This window comes from Acomys russatus, chromosome 5, assembly GCF_903995435.1.
Source record: "Acomys russatus chromosome 5, mAcoRus1.1, whole genome shotgun sequence".
In the NCBI taxonomy this organism is placed as follows: domain Eukaryota; kingdom Metazoa; phylum Chordata; class Mammalia; order Rodentia; family Muridae; genus Acomys; species Acomys russatus.
The window spans coordinates 65,166,941-65,194,888 of record NC_067141.1 but is presented as its reverse complement, the minus strand read 5'-3'; the positions used below and the strand labels follow the sequence as shown (position 1 = coordinate 65,194,888).

General features: G+C 45.9%; 1 protein-coding gene across 6 annotated transcripts in view; it reads right to left on the bottom strand.

The window, feature by feature from the left end:
- The window catches only part of Gbf1 (golgi brefeldin A resistant guanine nucleotide exchange factor 1), a 134,067-nt gene that overhangs the window by 12,069 nt on the left and 94,050 nt on the right, over positions 1–27,948 (bottom strand). For 2 of the 6 annotated variants that reach the window (XM_051146679.1, XM_051146681.1), the window contains exons 5-29: positions 22,006–22,124; positions 19,566–19,674; positions 19,029–19,089; positions 17,926–17,980; positions 14,379–14,526; positions 13,522–13,745; positions 12,766–12,934; positions 11,826–12,037; positions 11,103–11,201; positions 8,168–8,362; positions 7,753–7,942; positions 7,334–7,474; positions 6,963–7,051; positions 5,533–5,735; positions 4,940–5,063; positions 4,556–4,681; positions 4,227–4,309; positions 3,121–3,357; positions 2,753–2,846; positions 2,266–2,442; positions 1,437–1,501; positions 1,227–1,350; positions 986–1,057; positions 761–855; positions 362–515 (exon numbers count right to left, since the gene is read on the bottom strand). In XM_051146679.1, coding sequence (XP_051002636.1) covers positions 362–515; positions 761–855; positions 986–1,057; positions 1,227–1,350; positions 1,437–1,501; positions 2,266–2,442; positions 2,753–2,846; positions 3,121–3,357; positions 4,227–4,309; positions 4,556–4,681; positions 4,940–5,063; positions 5,533–5,735; positions 6,963–7,051; positions 7,334–7,474; positions 7,753–7,942; positions 8,168–8,362; positions 11,103–11,201; positions 11,826–12,037; positions 12,766–12,934; positions 13,522–13,745; positions 14,379–14,526; positions 17,926–17,980; positions 19,029–19,089; positions 19,566–19,674; positions 22,006–22,124 — 3,365 coding nt within the window. Of the gene's footprint in view, positions 1–361; positions 516–760; positions 856–985; positions 1,058–1,226; positions 1,351–1,436; positions 1,502–2,265; positions 2,443–2,752; positions 2,847–3,120; positions 3,358–4,226; positions 4,310–4,555; positions 4,682–4,939; positions 5,064–5,532; positions 5,736–6,962; positions 7,052–7,333; positions 7,475–7,752; positions 7,943–8,167; positions 8,363–11,102; positions 11,202–11,825; positions 12,038–12,765; positions 12,935–13,521; positions 13,746–14,378; positions 14,527–17,204; positions 17,899–17,925; positions 17,981–19,028; positions 19,090–19,565; positions 19,675–22,005; positions 22,125–27,948 lie in introns of those variants that run through there. The other 4 variants (XM_051146680.1, XM_051146682.1, XM_051146684.1 and 1 more) reach the window with 3 other exon arrangements.

Below are 27,948 nucleotides of genomic sequence, written 5' to 3'. Positions count from 1 at the left end.
GTTGAACCTAATTGCTGCTTAGTGATTGCTTCCATACTTGAACCCTGAGAGCTTACCTTTAGGGTTCTAAATGTAAGAATAAGAAACTGCCCCCTACACACACACAGAACAGGAACCCAGAAACAAGACTGAAAGACAGCAGCAGTCCAACTCTATAAAGCAGACTTCAAGGAGCCAAGACAGGTGCTACTAGCTAATGTCTAAGGTCATTCCAGGCTCAGTGCCTCCTGTTAGACTGTACTAGCCCTCAGCTTAGCCACCGGGCTACAAAATGTACTTTCTGCCTTAGGCCATATCCATAGCTGACACTGTGGCCTTAGTCCTTGCACACTTGCCCACCCTCCTATATGCACATACTTACCTGGCCACTAATCTCTTCTCTCCGGAGCAGGCGGATGGCTAGGCGTAGCAGCCCTACCACTGCTCGCTCCACAAGGAAGCAGAAATCATGTGCCTGAACACACAGGTGGTATAGATGATCTCGAACAGTCTGCCATACACAGCCCACACGGTCCCTAAAAATCACAAAGGGTAAGGACAGTCTCAACTGGACAGGCCACTGGGTAGTAAGTCTCCTAGGCCTTTCATAGTTCACTGACTGGCATTATGCACTAAACAGCCAAGCACAAGCTCCCCCTGCTGCTCATAGCTTCGCTTGTTTTTCGCTCCCAGAGGCCACTCATCAAGCCGGCTTTCAGCCTTTCGGCACAAGCTCAGTCTGGGGTCTGTCTGAAGAATGCCCTCACCTGCCCTCTCCTACCTGTTCTCCAACACGATCCTCAGCAGCATCTCCAGACAGAAAGCAGCATCTTCCTCATCATATGTCTCTTCATCTGGTGTCACCGAGACCAGAGCCTAGAGGGCACCAGCAGGGAAAGTAGGAATGGAAGAGAAGCAGGCCACCGTCTCTGTCCCACAGAAACTGAGGGCCACACCACTACCCTGCTGCTTCCCTGCTGCTTCCTCAGACCTCCTCATCTTGTACCTTCATGAGCTCCTGCAGTGATTCCAGCTGGAGGAACTTGCTTTCTGTCATCATTTTTTCTGGGTCACATTGCTAGAGGGGACACAAGGAGGAGGGGCTCTATAACAAAGGCTACAGGGAAGAGAATTTCCAAAAGGCAGGCGAGAGGGCCGAACTGTCCCCGAGCCTTCAGCTCACAGGGCCACATCTTTCTAGAAGGAAGGAGTCTGGGGTTTGTCATGAAGGACAGACAGGCAGTTACCTTGATACAGTCCAAAGCCATTCTCTTGGCCTCTTGGTTCTCTGTAGATGGGCCCCGGACACTGGACTGTTCAGGCCCACTCAGTGTGAGCCAGCTCACAAAGCTAAGCACTGTTGACTCCCCTCTGTAGGAAAAGGATGCACGTCCTGGTGAGCACCAGCATCCTGACTACCTCCTCTCCAAGGCCCTCAGGCACTGGTCTGCCCTTACCGGTTTGATGGTGTCTCCTCCCGCTGTAGAGAGATCTTGCCATTGGGATCCACAAAATCTTCTACCTGGAAAAAGCAGAACAAGAATAACTTATTTCTAGGGGTCTGGAAGATGGCTCAGTGGTTACAGCCCTTGTTACAACTGCAGAGGACCTGGGTTTACTTCCCAGCACCGATGTGGTAGATAACAATCATCTGTAACTCCAGTTCCAGGGACTCTGCTGCCCTCCTCTAGCCTCCGTTGGGACTAGTTATGCATGTGGTGTACATACATATAAATTATCTGGGCATGGTGGAATATGCCTGGAATCTTAGCACTGAGGAGGCTGAGACAGGAGCTATATAGTAAGTTCAAGGCCAACCTAGTTAACTTAGTGAAACCTTGCTTCAAAAAAATAAATCAGCCGGGTGCGGTGGTACACGCCTTTAATCCCAGCACTCGGGAGGCAGAGGCAGGCGGATCGCTGTGAGTTCGAGGCCAGCCTGGTCTACAAAGCAAGTCCAGGACAGCCAAGACTACACAGAGAAACCCTGTCTCAAACCCCCCCCCCCCCCAAAAAATCATTTCTTTCTGTGTGTCATTTGCATTCCTCAGCTTCCTGGCTCAAGCAAAGTCCTCTGGATTTCTCTCTGTAGACAGCCCATATACTACTGTGCCCCATCTCAGAGGTGACCGATTGTGGTCCTGCCACCCTTCCTTTACAGCGTCTCTCTGTAGTATTCTATGTGAGGTGTTCCTAATGAGCATGCACCAGGTGTAGTGCTATTCTGCACACAGCACAGGAGGCTGGGCCTTTGCCTTGTTAATGTTCGACACTAGTGAGAATTACCTCCAGCATAGCCTTGGGTAAGAGTTGGGCTCGGAAGAGCTGCAGCATAGCCTCCATGATATTCTTCCAGCCCTCCCGAAGGATGTCACCATGACGATGGGCCAAATGGAATACTGTCTTGGCTGCAATGTGGGCTTTAGGGTTGCTTCCAAATACACTGGGCAGGTTCTCAATAGACTGAAAAAAGAGGATGGAAAGAGACTCAGGGCTGGTTAAGTCTGGGAAAAGGAGTCTTTCAGGTGTCTCAGCCCATGGCTCCCTGAAAGTCTTTCTATAGTATTAGTGGGAAAGGTCAACCTGATGAAGGTCCTTCCTGTGTTTTCTCTTCCCCACCCCATTACATAAAGTGACACTATTCTCACTCTAGAACTTGTAAGATAGAAATGGCCTAAGTTTGTTCCAGAGGGTAGATATGGTGGATGTAGCCTCCACAGGCTGAAGCTCACTCTTCCTTGGGACTCTAAACATAGTTCCTGCTCCAACTCACCTCACTACTTAGAGCTGTGAATTTGCACAGAGAGATGATGAGATTGTCAAACACATCGCTGAGGCCATAGTGGGCGGAGATCATGGCACACTTCCTGTAATGTCACCCCATCACAGAAACAGTCACTACAAGGCCACTCAGCCCTCCCAAATTCCTAAGCAGCCTTCCATCAGTTCTTGCCCAATGGGTAACAGAAAGAAACTTTTAACTCCAGTCTGTTTAAGGCTGAGATTTCCCAGGCTCCAGCCTCCCTCCAGAAAATCAGGAGAAATCCCACCCTGAGCAAAGTAAGTCAGGAGTCAAAGAGGCATAGGGGCAACCCACAGTAACTTAGCAAGATGTGAAGACCAAGGCCAAAGCTGGGCTACCTGAAGCCTGAGATGGCTTTCTGGATGATGGTCTCCTCGAGGCTTTTATCGAAGACATAAGAGAGAGCAGCAATAGTGGGGCCCCAGGTCATAGTGAAGAGGTCAAGATCATAGCTGCCAGGAGGTATGCGAAGGAATACGCCCTCAGAAGTAGCACCTCGATGAAGAAGCACACTCCACACATAGTTCTCACGAACCAGGCCTGTCTGCTCCTCTGGCATCACGATTTCCTCATTCCTGTCAGAAAGGAAGGGAAGAACTAGCTGCACTCTTCAGAACTCACTGCTTCCAAACTAAGAAAAGGGGTCTCACCATGCAGGCATTTGCATCCATGTGAGTCATCATAACTGCAGCTAAGTGATCTGTTTCCAGCCCAGCACTAGGGCCAGGGAGAGCACAGAAGCACCCACAATCTCCAGGTCCCACCTCAAACCTTCAGATCTGCACTGAAATCTCATATTCTTTGTGGGTGGGGCATAAACGTTTACTCTTCCTGACTTACAAGGAACTAAACGGAGCGGGGCAGTATCTGTCTATAATTCTACACTTGGTAGCTGAGGTACAGAGGTCAGAAGTTCAAGGCCAGACTCAGATACATAGCAAACCTGAGGCAATCTTGAGCTCAATGAGACTATCTCAAGGTATTAACAAAATAAATAAGCGTCCTGTCTCCGATTCAAGCCTCACCCTCTAGTGTTGACCTCAATCTCTCTCAACCAGAGAATACATTCTGTGAGCTCTCCGGGAAGCAAGGTAATTTGGGTTCAGGAAACAGGGTCATGATATCTCACTTAAGAATACTCTGGACTGGAGAAGTAGCTCTGCAATGAAACACATTCTTAGCCTACTTGAAGTCCTGGGTTCAATCCCTACTACCCTATCTCAACACATAACACAAGAGAGCCAATTTGTATGGACTCTAAGCTTGGAATACTGAAGTCCCACTATTGTTCAGCCTTCTTTAAACAAGGAATGAGCTGTCGCAGAGGCGGCTACCCAGCTAAGCGGCATGTGAGTATTCCTGACGGGTGTGGCTCTAAAAAAGAAAAGGAAGCACCGCGTTTCTCCTTAACAGAGACACCCCGCTACTCTGCATGTGTACTCACTTGATGGCGTGGTACATGTCCTCCAGGGTGTCTTGCTCAAAGTCCTTGCCTCCATTCACACCTTTTAGGTTTTTGCGAAACTCCTAGAGATAGGCCAGTATGTTTTCCCTTGTGTCAGTGCTGTATAGCACCCAAGGAACTCCTTAAGTCTGTGATAAATAGGACTTTGGAAACAATTAATTCTCCATCCCAGTCCTGCTTCTCAATTGTCAGCCCTCCCTGGTTCCCATGACAGAACTCCGTCTCCCACACACCCTGGAATTTCCCGCATCTTTCCTGTACTTGCAAAGCTGATTGGGTCTGCTGTCTGGGTTGGAACCCAGGCTCACCTCCAGGGTCATGGGTGCGTTCTGTTTGCGAACATTGTGGTTATGCTGGTCAGTGTTTAGCATGATGACAGCATAGGCCAGGGCAAAGCAGGCATCGCTATTGGCAAATGGGGAGCCGTTACAACTCTGAAAAAGCAAAGACTCCATCATGTCAATGTCCTTTTCTAGCCAACTAAATCCTCACTACGACTAACTACTGGTATAAAAGGGGGGACCCACCCCAGAAAATGGCCAATTTCTTAACAGAAGCTGCTCCCTTGAAAGCCCCCCGGTGTGGCTCTCAATCTTCTTGGGAGGCAATAGCTGAGGTTTTTAGCTGAGGGAACAAAGAAGCCCTCAAACTGATCAGGGAACCTTGACTCAGTTTCTGACACCAAGACTTACCCTCCAGTGCTCAGTGAATGCCTCCAGCAACCTGTGAATAACTGGTGCTTCCCCGGGCAAACGGAAGGCTTCCAGGTAGAGTCGAAGGGCTTCATCAAGCCGCAGGCCCTGGAAGCTGAAGGTGCTACAGAGACAGGAAACAGCATGAAGGCGCTGGAGGTATGGCCTTCACAGCTTTCTCTCAGTGGAATAGAGGAGGGCGAGGGCTCTGACAAAGGAGTGGTATATCCGAGTTATTTTCAACAAGATCCCTGACCTTAGCACTTGCCACTTTAGCACCTCACCCCTCAGAACCCCGCTCTAGCCTACTCTGCAAATGCTTTCCATTGGCAGGCAGGAGGGGCTCCTAAAGCCTGAGGCCCTCCCTTTCTGTTCCAGCAGATATAATATCATATGTGAGCTGCTCACCAGCAAGAAGCAGCAGAGACTTCCTTTGAGGGAAGCATGCTTTGCCCCCACAGACATTTCTTCTTCCTTTTTTCCTTCCCCTGCACTGCCCCCATTCATCTTTCTTTTTTGTGAGGCTCATGCATGCTCAAGGAGTGGGCCATTGCTGAGTGACATCCCAATCCCCACTGCTATTCCTTCCTCACCTCACAAAACTCTCCAACAGGTCCATGTTTTTGCGGTCACTCACAAACTCTCCAATCATTTTCTTGTCTAACCGAGGGTTTTCTCGGAGCCACTGGGCTACCTCTGTGTTATCCATTGGGATGGTGAGGAGGCCTTTCTCCTGTAGAAACTGGATCCCTTTCTTTGGTTTTTGGTTGAACTGCTCTGTACCAGTGATCAGCAGCTAGAAGACAAAGACTAGAGGTATCAGAAATTGCTGTACCCTTAAGTCAGGCAGGGTAGGCCACACTGTCACAGCCTATGGCTGTTCACCCAATGAGCTCTTTGGACATGGTTCTGTGGGCTCCACAGCTATGAATGGGTGGTACTGGCCTTAGCTTTCCTGTTTTCCTATCTCACTGGCAGTGTTTAGGGAGCTTCTTCCCACTCCTCCCCAAGGGCTACAGATACATAGGGCAGTCTCCACTTCTCTCAGGAGAGACCAGGGAGATGGAGAGGAAGCTGATTAGCGAGGCCTTCTCTTCAGTCTCAGAGCCACCTCAGGCTTCTACAGTCAGTCACCTCTATGTCATGGCCAAGTTGAGACACTTTTCCTTTGCAGATTGCCTTGCTTTTAAGGTCCTGGGTTTGAAGGACAAAGCAGACTAACTGATTTCTTTGGTCCCTGTACATCTAGTCACAGACCTGCAACCAAACACATGTATCTGACAATAAAGAGGAAGAAAGGATTAACTACAAGTTTTTATGTTAGAAAAACCAAAAATATCCTGACCCTAATATTTACAACTGATACCTGCTGCTGCTGGGAAAGGGGAAAAAGACAAAGAAAAAAGTAAGGAGGGTTAAGGCTGGGCATGGTGGCACACACTGGTAATCCCGGCACTCAGGAGGCAGAGGCAGGTGGAATTCTGTGAGTTCAAGGCCAGCCTGGTCTACAAAGTGAGTCCAGGACAGCCAAAGGCTACAAAGAAACCCTGTCTCAAAAAACCAAGCCAAACCACCACCACCAACAATAACAACAAAAAAGAAGGGCAGTAATGATTAGAATTTTCTTGTTTTTCCAACTGAAGAAAAAAAAAATAAACAAACAATTATTTGGACTTTACTAAAGTGCCAGAATAAATATCAGTTCCCTTTTTTATTACCAATCACTATGCTGGACATGGAGATTATCAATAACCTTTGCTGGCCCAAGTGACAGCAGCTTCCAGAGCTTCTGTCAGCACAGCTAGGAGTAGTTGGCTGTTAGCTGGAGTAGCTTTGCTTGGGTGAAGGAAAGGCTTTTCAAGGAGAAGGAGAATTGTGCAGTCCCAGAAACCTCCCGATGTGCCTTGGGAGCTGTATAAGGAGCAGCTCAAAGCACCCTCACCCTCATTCTCTAAAGCAGAGACCAGCTCTACAGAGGGTGGGCAGACACTCAACACAATGGGGAACACAGATATGCAGGTACCTTTTTTTTGTTCTTAATTTCAATCAGTTCCCGTGGCTCTGGCAGAAGACAGGAAAATCGAGGCGGCTTTCTGGTAAACTTTTTGTCAACTAGGATGGAAGAAGAAGGAAAATCTCTAAGATCTTTGCAAGGTTACTGATGCTGATACCCCAGCAAAAGGGAGCAATCTCATAAATGTTCTTGTCTTCAGTCTCCTACCTTATAGGGCTCTAATAGTTTTTCTTTCTTTCTCTGGGGTTTAAAACAAGGTGAAGTGCTAGGTCTCTCTCAGATATGGCCTTAGGCCATTCTGTGTCCCTGCACCTCCCACTTCTGCTTCTCTCTAGCCCTCTAGTTGAAGGGGATTAGAATCACGGACACTTGATACCCACGCCCAGAGTCACCAGCTTCCTCCAGATCATTGCATCCTGGCTTCCCATGTTCTGCTGACAACCATCCTCCACTTGGAAAATGAAGGCCCAAGGCATCTGGGGCCACGCCTGGGGCTTTCGCATCACTGGCTGCTCTCTCAGCTGGTAACAGGAAAAGATAAGAAGACTTGTGGGTAGGAAGTCAAGCAGTATTAAAGAAGAGATTGAGTCCTAAGCCAAAAAGAGCTACATGCTCTTATATGGGCAGCAGCTCTGACAGGACAAAGTCAACACAAAGTAAGAAAGTCAAGGGAGGAGAGGAAAGGAAAGAAAAGGAAAGCGAGAGAGAGGGAGGGAGGGAGGGAGGGAGAGAGAGAGAGAGAGAGAGAGAGAGAGAGAGAGAGAGAGAGAGAGAGAGAACAGTAAGAGATGCTTCTCACTACTGTTAGTTTCCCGGATGCTATCCATGGCCTCACAGCCAGGTCTGGCTGTCTCTTTCTTCTCTTGCTGGGTGAGGGTGTTGAGGACTTTGGCCTGACAGTGAGCCTCAGTACTATCAATAACTGTCAACAGGGCATCAAGGGACAGTAGGTGTGTTGTGTAAAGCTGACCAGACACAGGAAAGGCATTCTGGGAAGAAAACAGATCTATTAGAATTGAGGTTAGAATATACTTCACCTAGTTATTTTTCCAGAACTCAAAACCTCATGCCTTCTCCACTACCCGTACAAAAGGCTTTTGTCCTTCCTATTCCCCACCTGAAGTGCACCCCTCTTTCTCTGTGACCATCATCACTACCATCTGGGAGATTTCCTTCCTTGATAGTTCCTAGAGGCCAGTAATAGTGCTCAGCACCTTGGACAGCAGCTTAGTGAGGTCTTCAAAGAGGTTGGAGCAGTAGTAGTCACAATCGTAGTTGATGTAGAGCTCAGTGACAAAGCTGGGGATGTGCCAGAGCTGCACAATAGCCTCCAGCGCCATCTCCTTCATCTCATAAGGCATCTTGGGGTTTTCAACAGTAATGATCTCCATGAGCTTTTTGATGTACATCTGTCAACAACAACCCAGCAATATGGGTGGTGGGGAAAAGATACGAAGAGAAAATTGGACAGGAACAACACTCAACAACAGGCAAAAGCCCACTCAGGATGCATGCATTGAGAGACTCCAAAGGATCCTCTTTCCTCAATAATATAGTCCCCTCTTTGTCTTCAATAAGGCTCTTATTCTTACTCCTAGTCACAAGGAAGTTGCCTGGTGTGTGTGTGTGTGTGTGTGTGTGTGTGTGTGTGTGTGTGTGTGTGTGCACGCGCGCTCACTCGCATGCTGTCCAGAGGACCTACCCCAATCTTATTTAGACTTCTTTTTGGCAATTTAGCAGAAATGCTGGCTTTGATTTATTAAGAACTCCTCGGCAGAAAAGCTGAGGTGAGATTACTAGCTAGTCCTTACATTTGGATTTCACCCCACCCCATCATGCCCTTGAGACAGTTTTGTTCTATAGCCCAGGCTGGCCTTCAACTCACAACAATCCTCTTGGCCCAGCCTCCTAAGTGCTTGGATTGCTGGCGTGAGCTGTCATGCCCAGTTAAGGGTTCTCCTACATTACCTAACTCTTCTACTATGGACGCTAGGCCCTGACACAAAATATGGAGGCTAAAAATACCTTCTGCAGGAAGCTATAAATCTACCTCTAGAGATAGACCACCCCACTCTCTCAGTGCCCTATTCCCAATCCATCCCCGCCCCCTATTGTGGTATCCCAGCTCCCAACCTGGGCAGAGATGGCCTGCTTGACCAGAGACCACTTTGGCCACCAAAAGTCCAGGTAGGCTGCCTACCTTTGGACCCTGCCCATCAACTCTCTTGATGTCCCCCATCCTATCCCCATTCCCCACCTCTCACAGTGTCCCAGGCCCCAAATTGGGCAGAATGTCCCCTGCTTGACCAGAGGCCATGTCTGCTGCCAGAAGTCCAGCCCACAAATATGGTGGGACCCGCCCCTGCTCAACCACAGACCACTCTGGCCAGAAAACCTGAAAGGAAACCAAGAAACAAAACACCCATCCAACAAAGACAACTCAGAAATAGGCACCTAGATCTATAATCACCCTAAACTCAGATGTCTAGATACCAGTGTAAGAACAAATCAGCAACAGCCAGGGCAATATGTCACCACCAGAGCCCAGCTATACTACTTATTATAGCATATCCTGAATATTTCAACACAGCTGGAAAACAAGAAAAAGATCTTAAAACCAACTTTATGAAGGTTAGTATCCTTAATGAGAAAATGAGTAAATCCCTTACAGAAATCAAGGAAAAGACAAAAAATTAGAGAAAATGAATAAATCCATTAAAGAAACCCAAGGGAAAAAAAGTTGAAAAAAACACATAAAATCATTCAAGACCTGAAAATAAAAATGAAACCAATAAAGAAAACACAAACTGAAGAAATTCTAGAGGTGAAAAATCTAGGTAAGCAAATAGGAATTACAGAGGCAAGTTTCACCAACAGAATTCAAGAGATGGAAGAGAGAATCTCAGGTGATAGAAAAAATAGATACATTGGTAAAAAAAATGTTAAATTATAAAACTCTTGGCATAAACCGTCCAGGAAATCTGAGACACTATGAAAAGACCAAACCTAAGAATAATAGGAATACAGAAAGGATAAGAATCCCAGCTCAAAGGCCCAGAAAATATTTTCAACAAATTCATAGAAGAAAATATTTCTAACCTAAAGAAGAAGATACCTATAAAGGTACAAGAAGCATACACAACACCAAATAGATGGGTCCAGAAAGGAAAGTCCCCTTACTACATAATGATGAAAACACTAAACATAAAGAACAAAAGAAGAATATTAAAAACTGCAAGGGGAAAGAGAAAGTAACATATGAAGGTAGCCCTATTAGAACTATGCCTGACTTCCCAATGGAGACTCTCAAAGCCAGAAGGGCCTGTACAAATGTCCTGCGGACACTAAGAGGCCACAGATGCCAGCCCAGACTACTATGCCCAGAAAAACTCTCAATCACCATAGATGAAGAAAATATTATAGTCCAGATAAAGTCAAATTGAAACAATATCTACCTACAAATCCAGCCCTGTAAAAGGCATTAGAAGAAAAACTCCAACCCAAGAAGGTTAACTACACCCATGAAACACAGGAAATAATCTCACACCAGCAACCGCCCCCCCCCCCCCACCATGGTGGTGTCATGGTTGTTGGCTTGGTATTTTTTGGAATCACCCTGACAGTAGCAGTCTGCTTTTGGGACCCTTTCTCTCCTACTGAGTTGTCTTGCCTAGCCTTGTGCCTGCTTTTATTATATTTTGTCCCATGTTGAGCTGGTATCCCTGGGAGGCCTGCTCTTTCCTGAGTGAGATAGGGGTGAGGAGATGAGGAGGGTAGATCTGGGGGAGAGGTGAGGTGGGGGGCAGATATTGAAAGGAGTGGAGGAAAGGGAAGCTGTGTTTGGGATGTATTGTGTGAGAGAATAATAAATAAAAATTTCTAGAAATCTATCTCAGCCTGGCGTGGTGGTGGACATTTTTAATCCCAGCACTCAGGGAGGCAGAGGCAGGTGGATCTCTCTGAGTTCGAGGCCAGTCTGGTTTACAATGTGAGTCCAGGACAGCCAGGACAACACAAAAACCCGTCTCGAAAAAAACCAAACCAAAACAACAACAAACCTATCTCTGCCACATGAGTGATTGAGCTGGCCCATTGATAATGCCATGTAGTTGCCTGGTTTTGTTTCACTTCCAAGGTCAAGAAGCTTACCTCTAACTGGAACTTGAGGTGCTCCCGCATGCTCTCAAAGAGTAAGAAGCACACTCGCAGAGAAGCAGCATACAGGTTCAGTCGCTCCACGCTGAGTAGCTGGGGTCAGAGAGTGAGAAGCCATGAGGTTTCTAAGATAGCAGACTAGTGAGGCTGCCATAGAAGGCCTGTGTTCTGAGCGAACTTTTTTCCCCTGTTGTTTGCATTAATAATAATAATAATAATAATAATAATAATAATAATAATAATAATAATAATAAAAACTCTGTTTTACATTTATTTATTTGTGAGTAGGAGGGGGAGCAAGGACACACATGAAAAGGTACAACACATGGGAGTTGTTCCTTTCTGTGCAGCTTCTAGGTCCCAGCACGCCAGGCTTAATGGTATATTCTTTTGCCCACAAAGCTGTTGTGCTGGCCTGTTTTTGTTTTTCTGAGAGAGGGTCTCATGGAGTTCAGACTGGTCTTGACCTCATTAGATAGTCGAGAATGACCTTAAATCCCTTATCTTCCTGCCTCTCTCCCCCAAGCTGGATTATAGGCATGCACCACCACACCGATTTAGCCATTGCTTCCTTAAGTCCTTGGAGAGTCACTGGAACCCTAATTGTAACTTCTGGCCAACTGAAAGGGAGGTGGTTTCTTAGGATCAGTAGTCACAGTGTTCTCCTGGCTTCTCAGTCTCATAAACCACCAAGGTCTCTGGGCATTCTATTCTTACCTGGAATAAGTGTCGACACATCTCATCCTTGATGAGACCCAAGAGGGTCTGGCACTGGGCTACAGGGGCTGACTCAAGAGCCACAGTCAGCAAATGCAGTCCCATGTGGATCATAACCTCTGAGTTATGGCGGTCATGTGGATTTGTGAGGGAAATGAGGAAGCGGAAGAGCTCACGGATGCAAGGAAGACCATAAGGAACCAAAGCTGTACCTGAAAAGGTGGGAAGAGACATATCCCAGCTGCTCGATAACACATGGATCTATGTTACCTGTGGCAAAAGCTCTGTGTGTCTCTGGTGCATACACGTGTGCTGCATGCATGTGCAGGTGTGGTGTGGTGTGCAGGTATATGTGCCTGAGCATGTATATATGGAAGTCACAACAGAAATGTCAGATGTCCTCCTCTTATTGCTGTCTGATTGTCATAAACAGGTCTCTCCCTGACCTAGAAACTGTCCCAGCACACTCTGCAGACTTACACATCTGCCAACCCCAGTGCTGGGGTCACAGCATATGCAGCCATGCCTGGCTCTCTACATGGTACCAGAGATTTGAATTCAGGTCCTCATGCTTGAGGAGAAGCAACCTCACCCACTGAGCCATCTTCTAGCCCTTATATGTGGCAATTTCAGGAAATTAATTTCCTTGAAGGAAAGGATCTGCTACTCATCTCTTAATGGATGAAATCAGAATCAAGGACTTTAAGAGTCCTGCGCTTTACACCATTCCCTCTTTCTTCCTACAGTCTCTCTACTCCTTCTCTGACTGACTTAGGGCAAAGTTCCATCCATGACAATAGTTTTATGGCTTGACTCCATTTCCTGTCTAGAAACTAGACTCACAGGTGCTAGTCACCTTCTTACAGGTGCTCTAGGCTCAGACAGTTTTTCTGGCATGATGGGGTAGATGAATGGGCAGAGCTTTCCAGAGAGTACCTACCTTCCTTCTGGGAGGACTGGGTAAAGCGCACGCCCCGAGGATTGACATAGTCCATGTCGTGGACAGAGGCAGAGTCAGAGTGGTCAGCAGGGGATGTGCACTCCTCTAACACTTCAGGGATCGACTCCACTGATGCCGACTGGGCCTTTTCCACTTGTGCCCCTTCCTGCTATGACCAGCAGCAGTCAGACACAGGAACAGAAATGAGACAAAAACAAGTTAGAATTTATTCCCTTGAAGTGTACGGCTTCCAAGCTGCGCAACTACATGAGTGAAGATAAGATGGCCCAGGGTGATCTGACGCACCACTGATCTCTACAGGTGCAAAAGCTCTCATAATCTTGGGAGTTAGATGATTACCTTCCTGTAAAAGCTATGCCCCTCCCTTTTGTCAGATACTACCTATATTGACATTGATAAATCTCATGAACTCCTTTTCACAGGAAGTCATACTATGTGTTTTCTAGGCAGCAAAAATAATTCTGGGAAACAGAGAAGAACTCCCTATCCCAACCTTCTTTCTTCTTCTTCTTTTTTTTAAAGACAGGGTAGCCTTGGCTGTCCTGGAACGTACTCTGTAGACCAGGCTGGCCTTGAACTCACAGAGATCCACTTGGCTCTGCCTCCCAAGTGCTGGGATTAAAGGCGTGTACCACCATGCTCAGGCCAACCTTCTTATCCAAGGCTTATGTAGAAAGCCCAAAAGAACAAGTCAGTCCCTACAGTGATAGACTGTAGAGGGGCCTTTAAAAATACCTGAGGGTCGAGATGATCAGAAACTCCTGTCTCATTGCTCCCAGGCTCTGTGGCTATGATTTCCCTAGGGGAGCCAGCTTGCTCCAGGTCAGTGAGGTCCTCCTTGGAGGTGGTCTGGGAGGATAATTCCAGGCCGCTATCTGTACAGGGACTGACCACTGCTGAGGCAGCTTCTGAACTTGCCGAGGAGATGGATGTGGGCACATCAATGAAAGGCATGCCACCTGACAAAGAAAGAATGAAACTTTAAGGTGAAGAGAGGCCCTGTGAATAAAGCATCCTCTTGGTTTTTTACTTTTTAAATTTAATTTAATTTAATTTTTTTGGTTTTTCAAGACTAGGGTTCTCTATGTTATCTTGGCTGTCCTGGACTCACTTTGTAGACCAGGTTGGCCTCAAACTCACAGTGCTCCACCTGCCTCTGCCTCCTGAGTGCTGGGATTAAAGGCGTGCACCACCACACCCTCTCTATCTTGGTTTTTCAAGACAGGGTCTCTCTGTGTAGCCTTGGCTGTTCTGGACTCGCTTTGATGACCAGGCTGGCCTCGAACTCACAGAGATCTACCTGCCTCTGCCTCCCAAGTGCTGGGATTAAAAGCGTGCCCCACTATGCCTGGCTCTGGATGCTTATCTATAAATGCCTCTAGAGTAGTGAGAATCTCTGTGAAAAGGGAGCAAACTGAAGTCATTTAGTGTAGGGTCACTAAGTGGTCAGAGTTTGATTTGATTTGGAGTTTCCCTTTCTGTTCTCTGCAGAAAGACCAAAGCCCCTCAGTTGACTGACTTTCCACTTCAAATCCCTGAAAATGAAAGGATTTTCTCTATGTGTTTTAATGAGAAGCAACCAGGGCACTCACCAGTCAAGTTAGAGGCTAAGGTGGCTCCATTTGGGCTGGGCTGCTCTGAGCCTGGTATCACTTTGGTTGTATGACGTGGAGGCCGAGGGGATCTTTTCTGTTTTTTCCATTTGGATGAGTCACTCATGCCTCCTGCTCTCATTTTCAGCTGGAAAGACCATATATCATTAGTATCCAGACACAATGAGTGCTTATTCCTAGAGACAGCCCATCACTGAGTCCTCTGGGCTCTAGCAAACAGCTATTCCTCACATCGGCATTAAATAGTCCAAAGCATTAGATTAGATAGCTAGGCCTCTACATTTGTGGCTTTTTGGAGTGGCAAGGTGGTCTACACATGGCAGGTAACAGTCTGCTTTTGGACTAGTCATTGATATAGCCAGCTGTCACACTTCTCACTCTGCTTCTTGGGTCCCCAGTGCTGTTCATGATGCATAAGCCTCTAACTGAAACGCTAAGGGCAGGCTTTGCCCGAACTCAGCCACAGACCTGTGGGCTGACTTTCCTCCACAGTCACACTGCAGGGCAGCTGCTAGTTCTAGTGCTTGCCCAGCTATGAATACCCGACCCTTCCTGTCTAGCTTCAAAACTTTCTCACTAAGGCATGGGCTGGGTCTTAAGGCTGTAAGGACAACTCTTTTCCTGGAATTTTTGCATTAAAATGGATGGTCACAAGTTAATTTTTTAGAGAAAAGAGTGGCAGTCCAATTTCTTTGTGAAGAACAGAGGGCCATGGTATGCTGCTATTCCCAATTTTGATACAGTAATAAAATCTCTTGTTCTTCTTACAGTTGTTCTTCCTAGATACATTTTTTTAAAATTTCATTTAACTATGTTAAATGACCTTGAGCTTTTATGTTCTGCTTCTACCTCCCAAGTCCTGGGATTGCAGGCATGTGTCCCCACACTCCACTTACATGGTGTTGAGGCTTTGTATGTGCTAGGCAAGGACTCCTGCAACAGAGCTGTACCCCTAGATGCAATTCTAAAGATCTATTCAATTTCTTCTGGTATTTGGAGATCAAGTTCTTTCTTCAAGCTCCCTCACTCTGAAAGCTTTGATAGCCTCTGGTCACCTGCTAAGGTAATCCTTCCTTCCTTCCCCAAACCTCCCCCTAATGAAGGAGGAACCAAACAGTTTCTCTCAGTTCTTAACACAGCACCAGCTTCTCATTGGGTTCATACTCTTGTTCCTCCATCTCTAAAACACCTGCAGCCATAAGCCTAAAACCGAGCTTCTGTGACCAAACAGGAACCAGAAGGATGCTCTTGTTAGGAAGTAACCTTGGAGTTCAGGTAGGTCCCGCTCATGGTATAAAAACTGATCTGGGAGAAGAATAAGCCAAAAAGGGCAAAAAACCCAAAGGATCAATGAGAGAAAACAAGGACCATCTGGCTTTACTGGTCATTAGTCACTAAGGTCCGAAAAGTCCAAAAACTAACGGCTTATGAGACAGCTCTCCTTCCCAGGAGGCTCCACTGTATTAAGCCCACCTCTACTAAGAATGACAGGCAGTAACGGACATCCTTTCCATACAGTCAAACATACAGCAATCGGCATTTCCTCTCTTCTACTACATTCTGCAACGCTAGCTCCAACCAGGTTGCTTCAGTGAGTGCTCCTGGCCTTCTGACTGGTCCAGGAGCCTGAAGGCTGGCAGTTTTCACAAGGTCTCACTGTTGCTATGTTCCCTGTCCTAAGGCTCTAAGGTGCATGGTAGGTGGCAGGTGTCCACAGAACCCTAAACCACCTCATCTATACGATTCTATATTTCAAAAGACAACAGCAGCTTTATAAAAATAGCACAGGTCTTAGGCTAACAATCATAGCAACATGCGGGCCAGTTACCAAAGAGAGCTGAAACTGGTAACTATGCAAGCACACAACTGGAGACAATGCAATCAAACAGGATAGAGACACACCCCTAGCCAGGGAACATTCACGCAGACTTAGTTTCTCTTCAGTGGCAGGAATGCACACCTCTGGCTGGCACTCACACTCTGATGATGGAAAACCTAAACATCCCTCAGGTAACCTTTAGCTTATACCCTTCCCCTAAACTCACCTACACCTTGAATTTTAAAGGACAGAAGGTATTTTTTACAGACTGTAGACAATTTCCAGTGTCCTGGGCTGTCCCGGTCCCTAATTCATTTCTATCAATCTAGAGATCTGACCCTTGCAATGATCCCTTTCCTGTATCCAAAATGTAGAAGACCCTCACAGAGTGAGCCTCCTTCCCACCAACAAGCCAGGCGCCCAGAGCTACTCAGGGACTGTGCTCAAGCTCTCTCCACCAACTCTGAGACAGGGGAGGGGAGCAGGAAGGCTCTTGCTTGAGGTTTCTGTAGTTTCCCTAGAAGTGGTGGGTCTTTTGGTTTTTCGAGACAGGGTTTCTCTGTGTAGCCCTGGCTGTCCTGGACTCGCTTTGTAGACCAGGCTGGCCTTAAACTCAGCAATCTGCCTTCTCTGCCTCCCAAGTGCTGGGATTCAAGGCCTGCACCACCACCGCCTGGCTGAAATGGTGGGTCTTAACCCTCCCTACAAGATGACAGCAGGACTCAGGCTCTCTAGGCTTATTATGCAGTGTTCAAGACTTAATTTGGCCTCCAAGCAAGCAGAAATCCCAGAATTCCCAGCACTGCAAAGCTACAAATGCATGCAACTCTTCAAAAGCCAAGCTGTGTTACTCAAGTGGGTAAGTTGTGCTTTGAACAACAGAAATGGGACCCAGTGTTACATAAAAAACAAAAACAAAAACAAAAAACAAAAAAACCCAAATAAATAAATAAAAAGGGGGAAAGGAGAGGGAGAGGGAGAGAGACCTTGAGGTTCTTAAACAGTAGAACCCTCTCTAACTGGTTCAGGGCTTTGGTCTGCTCCCCACTATTTAGCTCCAGTTTGTTGAGGAGACATGGAGAAATCTGTGAAAGACAGGCAAACGCACGATTTAAACAGAGAGAAATAAACTCAGACACGCGCCAATAGGGCAGGAATGGGGCTGAATGGGAGGGAACGGGGCAGGGCAGGTGCATGCACCGAATAGCCAAGGGTGACTTCCATGAGCAGAACTTCACCAGAGGGCTGAGAAGTCGAGAGTTTCAGCTCAAGAGAGAAAGAGGCCATCCTGATCACTATTCTCTTGCTAGCAGCCTGAGAACCTCTGATCGGAGCACAGCTTGATTTGATCTCATCAATAGAGACTAAAGCAAACACAAGCCCAGTATTCAGCATTAGGGGAGGATCTGGGGCAGGACTCTTGCTTGCTGGTAAGACTGAGCCAAATGGGATGGCCAGTTTCCTTAAGGCCTGGCTCACCAGCATATGTTGTAGGTCAGCAAAGACAGGTAGGTCACAGAAGAAAGGTGGAGGAAGGAGAGGGAGGCACAGTTCTGACTACAGGAGTGACAGCTATTTGTAGATTAGAAGTAGACCCATCTAGGCAAAAGCATGTCTTTGCTACTAAACCATAGTATTCCATAGCACCGAAGTTTAGAAGTTGAGGAGGTTTGGACAAGGGACAGCCGGTGAACTTTCAGGCCCCACCTTCTTCATGGTTGTTCCCACATAGCTCTTGGGCTCTTCTTTGAACTGAGGTAACCTGTAAGGTAGAGAACGGCATGACTGTCACCGGGGATAATGAACACATTCTTCTCTATACCAGTTACAGCAGTGGTGCATTGGCCACAGAATCCGTCTCTCAGTTTAGTGTTACGAAAAGCTACTTAGAGAAAAGGTCGTCTCATCCCTTTTAGAGCTGCAGAGCCATAGGAATTGGAATATGTAAGGTACAGGCAAATCAGTCACTGGGGCAGGGTGACCAGACACCCTGGAGGATGAAAGTTCTTTTCATCCTTGAAAAGCACTGCTGAAAGCCAAGAGATAGAGAGTAAAGCAAAGAGAAGGTAGTAAAAGCAGGCTGGTGTTTCAAAGGCCACAAACCCATGGAGTAAGAAACTCTTGGTAGTAGAATTCAAGGGCAGTCTAATGTGCAGTTAAAGGCATTAAGCCTGAGAGCAAATGGAAATCCCATTTTGAGGTTTAAAAGTTATTTCTCCAGTTCTTCTCTAGTGTCTTTTGAAAGGAGATATAGAACAGACAATCAGACGTAGGACAAAAAAAGCTCCTCGGGTTCTAACATGATGGAGTCCTTTCTAGGGAAACAAAAAACCATGGCTTCCCTGGGACTGAAGAGTCTGCCAGGGTATAGAACTTGAGTAGGTAAAATCAAGAAGTCCAGGCCAGCCAAGACAAGAACCAACACAGCAGCTTTTGACTATGGCTGGCTGCCCTAGCCTTGGCTTCCTTTGCAGAAATCAGGCTGAGCTTGGGAAGCTCAGCATCCTGCTCCAGGCTGCTTAAGTTTGGCATCTTCTCTAGGTTCCCTCTCCCAGATGCTACCTGCACAGAAACAGACGCAGGTTTGGGAAGCAGAGATTAAACAACCCTCTGCCTCCCTGTGGCTACAGCAGCTCTCTCTTCCTTCTCCCTTGCTCAGTAACCTGGGCCCAGAGAACCACTGTTATCTATAATCCCAGTGGCCTCTGATGTGGCTGTGGGGCTGGCCAGGTCCCTGAAGTGGCTGTGTGGAAGCAGGCAGACTCAAGAGGCCTGGGCAGCCGGGCAGAAGCAAACAGCAGCAGGTTTACCTTGTGAAGAGCAGCTGCACCATGTCTACGAGAGTGTGCTCTGCGGATTTTCTCAATAACTCTGCACAGGCAAAAACAAATAACACAGGTGTCATTACTTACTGTGCTATTATCAGGAGACTTCTCAGAGCCGACTCCCCTCCAAACTGTGTTTACCAAGGATTATGCCAAACTTATTAAAACCAGCTCCAGCTCAGCCTGGTAGCTATAACTTTACCAGACCACTAGGTGGTACTATGGAGTCAGGAAAAGGAGGATAGACACACTAGATGAGTTTTCTTGGGTCATCAATTGCTATCAATCCCAGAAACCCTAAGGGAGAAGACATGGTTCTGGAAAAGTCTAAGATTCATCCCAACTCCTGCCCACGGGTAATAGGTTGAGAACTCTACTGCTCTCACTTCATAACAAAACCCTGAGGTTACCCAAGGTAGAAGATGGGGAGATCGGTGTCTCTGGGCATCAGAGACAGCATCCTGTATACATAGTCAGGTACTGGCCCCAGTTAGGTGAAAGAGCTGGTATTCAAGCACCTACCACTGAGCCTCATTTCAAAGCAAATCCGGAAGCAAGACTGCATAATCTCACATACAGATTCATTTGTTAAGTGGGTACCCACTGGGGTTAGCAACAGAGTTCGGAGAACCTACAAGGAAGAGAAAACATTGTGATGAACAAAAGCAGGCTGAGTAAAGCTCACCTGAAGGTAGAAAATACACCTAGCAGGTAAATTTACCATCTCACCACCACCATCATCAGTGCTTGTGTCATGTGCATGTTCATGTGTGTGTGTATGTGGGGGTGGCCATGTGGAGGCCAGAGAATAACATGGGTAGCAAGCTCAGATATGTGGACCAACTTCTTTTAAGGCTGGGTCTTTCACTGACCTGAAGCTCACCAATTAGGCCAGACTGGCTGAGTAGCAAGCTCCCAGGATCCTCTTGTCTTTGCTTCTCTTGGACTTCAAGTATACTCGTCACCATGCCTGGCTTTGTACATGAGTGTTGGGGCTCTAACACACGCCTTCATGTTCACAAGGCACACAGTTTATTAACTGAGCTATATCCTCAATTCTTTCAATTTATTTGCTAACTCACATATGCTAGGCAAGTGCTCTACTAGGGTGTGGCTCTCCTTACCACTTTACCTGTTTGGGCTTTTTTTTTCTCTTGCTTTTGCGTTTGTTTGTTTTTCGAGACAGGGTTTCTCTGTGTAGCCTAGGCTGTCCTTGACTCACTTGTAGACCACCAGGCTGGCCTTGAACTCACAGAACTGCTCCTGCCTCTGCCTCCCGAGTTCTCAGGTCACAAGCATGCACCACCACTCCCCGGCTTTGCTTTTGTTTTGAGATGAGATCATGCTATTTGGTCCAGGTTGAGCTGGGACTTGTGATCTCCCTGCTTCAGTCTCCTAAGAACTTCATGACCATCCCTGATTTCAGGGTTTCTTTTTATTTTTTAAGTTAGCAAGAATGCTGACATCAAAGCTGAGTACAGAGATCAGAACAAGAAGAATAAGAATTCAAGGTCTTTCTTAGTTATATGAGACCATGTCCCCATCAAAACAAAAACAAAAATTTATTTTAATTTAAAAAAAAATTAAGGCCATTTCAGCTGGAAAATTCCAGGGAGGTGGTCCTGGTCAAGGTCCATGTCTTGGTGGTCAGTATTTAATATTTAATATATGCTTGCTTTACATTTGGCTCAGAATAGTGGAGTTGGTTTTTCCAGGGGAAATTCAGGATTAACATATTAGCAAGATAACTCTACCCCAAATTCTGTCTTCACTCCAGAGACTGGAGAGGGGAGCTGCCAGTGGCACACACCTTGAGATAGCTGACCCAGCTGACCCAAGATCCTAGGAGAGGCATTCCACTGTACAGACTTCGAGGTGAACCATACACTCAGAGAAAAACAGCAAGCGTTTTAAAGCTAGCTTCCTGTTGATTCTGGATTCTGTTTAAGGGGTACCCAATCTGATGAATGGGAGAACCAGACAGGGTTTGTACACCCCACCTCCTTTGGGCAACTGGGAGTCATCCCTCAGTCAGTCAGTTATTTCTGGGTAATCAGGAATTCAGCCAGAGCCATCAGGACAAAAAAATATATATTTATATATATTATATACATTAATTATATATTAAATCAAGTGTAGTTGTGCAGGCCTTTAATCCTAGCACTCTTGGAGACAAAGGCAGGCAGATCTCTGAGTTCAAGAATAGTCTGATCTACAGAACAAGTTCCAGGACAGTCAGGGCTACATGGAGAAACCCTGTTTTAAAAAACAAAATAGAAGCCGGGTGTGGTGGTACACACCTTTAATCCCAGCACTTGGGAGGCAGAGACAGGCAGATCATTATGAGTTCAAAGCCAGCCTGGTCTACAAAGCGAGTCCAGGACAGCCAAGGCTACACAGAAAAACCCTGTCTTGAAAAACCTTAAAAAAAAGAAAAGAAAAGAAAAGAAAAAAGAGCTAGGCAGTGGTAGCATACACCTTTACTCTCAACACTTGGGTGGCAAAGGAAGATGGATCTCAGTTGGAGGCCAGCCTGGTCTACAGAGTGAGTTCCAGGACTACACAGAGAAACCTTGTTTTGAACACCACCACCAAAAACTCCAAAAAACAAACAAACAAACAAACAAAAAAACAGAGCCACCCATGTGCCTGACTTTAGAGTCCTTTCTTTGCTTAGCAGGGTCCTGCCCTAACAGATGGATGACACAGATACATTCTACCAGAGATACAAGTGTATTAAGGCTTCTGGTATTTGATACCAATTCAGTTAAAGCTCTTAATGATTTTCCTTAGAAAAAGCTTTCCTCTGGGTACCTGAGTGCCTTGTTTGGAAACAGAGTCAGTTCCTAAGCCTCAGTGGAGTCAAAGTAAAGTCTGTCTGGTGTTGCTGGGAGACTCCGTAAGTAGAGCCAGCAGCACCCGCACTTGGCCATTAGCCTAACTGTTTTTCCCTCCCACTTACCTGAAGGATTTTCATCAGGACAACTTCATCACTGGCAGGATCTGTGCCCACAAAACGGGCATGAGTAACGGCATCTGCCATGTTCTCCATGCCCTCTGCTGTGCCCTCATGACCTGGATCTGCTCCAACAAAAGGGACAGTTAAATCGTGTCAAGAAGACAGGGAAAGGGAAGATGCCTGTCTATAAATTGCTTGGATAAGACTAGCTTTCTCACCAGTCCCCTAACCTACTGATTTTTTTGAGCTACCTCAAAATTTTACCCATGGTGGCCCACGCCTTTAATCTCAGCACTGGGGAGACAGGCAGGTGGATCTCTGAGTTTGAGGCCAGCCTGGTCTACAGGACAGTCAGGGCTACACACAAAAAACAAACCATGTCTCAATTTTTTTTTAACCCATAATCGACTTTAACAAGCCCCTGTGCATAACTCCACTGAATTGTCTCAAAATTACCTGTAGTGTTTGCTAAGTATACACACAGCCTGGCTCACTTCTAGAAGCTTCTTTTTGTGTAGGGTGTGTGTGTGTGTGTGTGTGTGTGTGTAGGTCAGGGGTTGGAATCGGGTGCTTTCCTCAATTACTCTGCACTTTATTTATTTTTTTGAGACAGGGCTTCTCCCTGAATGTAGAGCTCAGTGATTCAGCTAAACTCAGGGGTCTTCCTGTCTCCACCTCTCCAGAGCTGGAATTACAGTGTTCAGCTTTTTAAGTGGGTGCTGACGCTCCAAACTCAAGATCCTCATGATTGTGTGGCAAGTACTTTACCAACTGAGCCCCTGGAAGCTCTGATTTTGCAGATATGCAGGGGCCCTGAGAACCTGCCTTTTTAAGATCTCAGGTAAAGTTAGTACTGCTGGTCCAGGGACACACTTGGGGAACCATTAGTGGTTAGCTACTCATTTTGTAGTGGAAGGGTCTAGAAATAAGAGCAGAAAGCAGAGCTTTGAATGCCAAGGTTACAACTTTTCTCTTTTCATCTTTTAACATGACTTCTCTGTGGTTGTCTCTAGATTGTGTACTCTGGTACAGCTGAATTAAGAGAACAAGGGGACACAGATGCTTAGTGCTACCAAAACTTCTGTGTGGGTACCACACTACAGCAGAGCTAAGGTCCTTTAAATTCAGGTCTTCTTCTTCTTTTTTTTTTTTTTTTTTGGTTTATTGAGACAGGGTTTTTCTGTGTAGCCTGTGTGTATATTGGACTCACTTTGTATACCAGGCTGGCCTCTGAACTCACAGCAATCCGCCTGCCTCTGCCTACCAAATCCTGGGATTAAAGGCGTGTGCCACCACGCCCGGCCTACACACGCTTCTGAATTTTTGAGACAAGGTCTTACTATGTAGCCCTGGCTTACCTGGAACTCACAAGACCAGGCTAGCCTTAAACTCACAAATCCCCTGTTGCTGCTTCTAGCGCGCTGGGCTTTAAAGGTTGTGCCACCACACCCAGCAATTTTCCCTTTTTTTGCTTAGCTGAAATTAATGGAGTTCCTGAGTCTAACGCTTGGGGAATCGCCAGAATTCTGAGCATTTCTCTTGCAACAATGAGCCAGAGGACCATCACTAAGTGCGAGTACCTTTCGTTTCCTTTTTCTCTGCTGTCTTTGTTGGCTAGCCTCTGCCGTGTCTAATACTCTGTCCTACTTGCAGCATCCCTCTTCTAAGTACTGAGTGGCTGGCTACTCTAGAGACATGCGAAGGGATGGCGGTTTGAGGGCTCAGAGCACAATGTAGTGAGCCAGCCCCTCCTCCTGTCTCTCAATCAGCAAAGAAAATCCCACTCTTTGTGGCCCTTGCCTAAACCCTCTCAAAGTCCTTATTTAGGCCTCAGGGCCACAGGAAAGCCAGGTCTTTCTCAGTATTGAATAGCATGTCCAAGTTCAGCGAATAGCAGCTTTGCTCACATCCCAAAGCTCCCGGGAGTCTGTTTCTTCCCCTCTTCCAGTGATTTAAATTATTTTGATCTTTTTGTATTCTCATTCCTTCAGCTTGAACAAAGTAGCAAAGTCCATTTTCCACAGGCAGGTAATGTAACAGGTCCTTAGAATCACAGGAGGAGCCTGCTAGCAAGCTGGACAGTCAGTGGTACAAATCTTGGCCTGGTAGGTACATGGGACCAAATAAAGGCCAATCCTTGGAGTAGGACAGAAAATAACCTCAGAAGCCTTGGGGCTGCAGGATCCAGACTGCAGCGCGTAGTTTCTGCTAGGAGGTCACAGAAACAGAGGATTCCTTGCTTGAGCTCACTTGTTAGACCTTGTGTTCTGAAGGACACTCCTTTAGAACATACTCCTTGTCATGTGGGAAGCCACCTTCAGAGAGAAGTGCCAGCCTCAGTGCTTTTGCTCTCTGGCTCTTGTTCACTCCTTCCTGCCCCTTTCCTCGTGCCTACAGCAATCATCACCTCCAACGTTCCCCTTTCCCACCACAGGAAACTCCACTGACCAGCTGGCCTGAGCTCTCCAGTGACCAGACACTTTGCCAAGTTCAAGAAGGGGACAGAGGAAGGAGGAGAGATCAAAGGGAAAGAGGCATTAGGGCAGCTGCTAGAGGCCGTGAAGAGACATGGCCTGCAGGTGGTGCTCAGGTCAAGGATGGCAGGGACTGGGCCTGCTTTCTTTTAGGGACAGTATAAAGCTGAGTCTAGTGTGCCTAGAGAGGTTGAGACCTTACCTACGCAGAACCTGGCTGACACCCAAGATTCCAACTCCTCTTCAGAATCCTGAATGCAGTAGCTGAGGAAGTCCAATTTTCTAGAACAGCTAAAGACTTTCTTGTCCTGAACTTAAAGGTCATTCTTTTGCACTGGGCCAGCTAGAACCTGAGCCTTATCTTTCCCTGTCTCTCCACTGTGGAACAAAAGCAGCTGCCTGTTTTCTTTGCTCCTCACCTTTTCACCAGGGTTTGTAATAGGGGGAAAAGAATATAAGATCTGAGTAGCAATTAATAAAAGGAACCCAAATGCACATCTTACATAAGCTGACTGAGGGGGACATAATTCAGTGGTGGAGTCCTTGCCTAGCAAGTGCGAGGTCCTGGGTTCAAGCCCTACTATTGAAAAAAAGAATCAGAGATCTACTTTAGATTGAATGAAATAATAAGTCTAGAATTTATAATACAATAAATATTAGTTTTTATAATAACTTTATATGATAGATATTAGTCATATCTAACTACATTTATCTATAGTTCTGGCTACCTAACCTATTAGTTATATCTATAGTAGCTATCCCTATTATACAAAGAGCTTTTTCCAACTGTTAAAACAAACCCAAAAGAGAGACAAAGGAATTTTGAAGGTTCAACCTCAAGGCTATAAAAACAACAGACAGATTTTGCCCACCAACATGACAGGTAGACAAGAAGGAAAACTGGTAATATTCAGAGCTGAAGACAGCAAGGAGAAATGGAAACTCTCAAAACACTGCTGGTAGGAACTTAAATGCTCCAACCTACTGGAGAAGCAATATATACAATGTAGCACTTATAAAAATGTGATATACTACCAAGAAGAGATTTGATACCCTAAGAGCATATACAGGGGGAGGAGGTCCCCCTCAGTCACAGTCATAGGGGAGGGGAGTAGGGGGAAAGCTGGAGGGAGGGAGGAATGGGAGGATACAAGAAATGGGATAACTATTGAGATGTAATATGAATGATTAATAAGTGAAAAAATAATAAATATTGTGTGGGAAATTTTAAAAAATGTGATATACACAGACTTTACATCAGAAATTCCAACTTCAGAAATACATCACACGGAAATAAAATTAGTAAGACCATAAGAACAAGAATGTTTATTTCAGCGTATTTATAATGGCTTCAAAAAGTAAATAATGTAAATATTAAATAAAAGACACTATTAAACCATTACATTAGGGACGAATGAGAAGGAGAAATGGGGAGTTGTTATTTCATAATTAAAATTTCTGTTTGGGGCATGAAGAAGTTTGAAAAATAGTTCATAGAAATAGTTGCATAATGCTACAGACATAATTAAAAATATTGAATTATTTACTTAAATTTGATTAAAGGGGGCTAGGATGTAGATTGCTTGCTTAGAAGGCATGAAGCCACTGTTTTGATGCTCATTCTTCATAAAACTGGATGTGGTAGTATGCTTATCATCCCAGGATGGGCAGGTGAAGTCAGGAAGACCTAAAGTTCAGCCATCCTCTCTCTACAATGAATCTGAAGTCAGCTTGAACTACATGAGAGTCAGTCTTAAAAAAAAAAAAGAAGAAGAAGTAAGGGGCTGGAGAGATGCTCAGCAGTTAAGAGCACTGGCTGCTCTTCCGAAGGTCCTGAGTTCAATTCCCAGCACCCATGTGGTGGCTCACAACCACCTATAATGAGATCTGGTACTCTCTTTTGGTGTATATACAGGTAAAACACTGCGTATATGTGATAAATAAATACATCTTTTTCTTTTTTTAAGGTGAAAGGGAAAATTGTGCATGTGTTTTACTACAATGAAAAGAATAAATCAGCTATATATGTGTACATCAAATAAACAAATAAACAGGATAACCAGGTTGGAGAGATGGCTGGCTCATTCGTTAAGAGTACTCTGCTCTCCCAGCATTCAGGAGGCAGAGGCAGGTGGATTGCTGTGAGTTCGAGGCCAGCCTGGTGTACAAAGTGAGTCCAGGACAGCCAAGGCTACACTGAGAAACCCTGTCTCGAAAAACTTAAAAAAAAAAAAAAAAAGGTACTCTGCTCTTCCAGAGATCTCAGGTTCACTTCCCAGCACCTAGATCAGGCTGTTTTCATAAATGCCTGTAACTACAGTTTCAAGGGAATCTAACACCCTCTTCTGGCCTCTGTGGGTACTGCATGAACATTGTACTCATAAATAAAATGTATACATGAATCTCAATCTCTCCCCACCCCCCCTCTCTCCCCTCCCCATCTCTCTTTCTCTCTTAAGGAAGATAATACTACCTATATCTGATACTTGAGAAGCTGAGGCAGAAGGACTGTACGTTCCAAGCTACATAGAAAGACCTGTTTTAAGATGAGTGTGTGTGGGCTGCAGAGATGGTTCAGTAGTTAAGAGTACTGACTGCTCCTCCAGAGGACCCAGGTTCAATTCCCAGAACCCACATGGCAGCTTGAACTATCTGTAACTCCTGTTCCAGGGGATCTGATACTCTCACACAGACATACATGCAGCCAAAACATCAATGTACATAACATAAAAATAAATAAGTAATTTTTAAAAAGATGGGTGTGTGCATGTGGGGAGGGTGTGTTGACATTCATATGCTTCAAGCAAACCATTAAGAACCACTACCCTTGGCGGGGAGGCCTGGTGGCATCAGAGAAAGGACAAGCTACCAAGACGAGACTTGATAGGCTATGACCATATAATGGGGGAGGAGGTCCCCCTCAGTCACAGGCATAGGGGAGAGGAATAGGGTGAAAGTGGGAGGGAGAGAGGGAGGATAGAAGGGTTGGGATAACAATTGAGATATAATCTGAAAAAAACAACTAAATAAAAAAAAATCACGACACACACACATACACAAAAAGAACAATTCAAGCCATGTTATTAATACTATTTACCTAAAGAAGAAATTTCAGCACTAAGACAGAAGAGAGACACTTCTTTAAGACATCTCTGTGTTGTTTTCTTTTCTGTTTTGTTTTGGTTTTTTTGAGACAGGGTTTCTCTGTATAGCCTTGGATGTCCTGGACTTTGTAGACCAGGCTGGCCTCAAACACACATCGATCTGCCTGTCTCTGCCTCCTGAGTGCTAGGATTAAAGGTGTGCACTGGGCCTTCTGTGTTGTTTTCTTACAATAAGCACAAATTACCAAATTTTCTGGAGTATAAGATGACTGGGCCAACTTTTCCAGGTAAAACATAGAGTTTGGAATATACTCGCCATATAAGACTACCCTCTTCCAAAGCACACCCTGGGCAGCAGACTCGGGCAT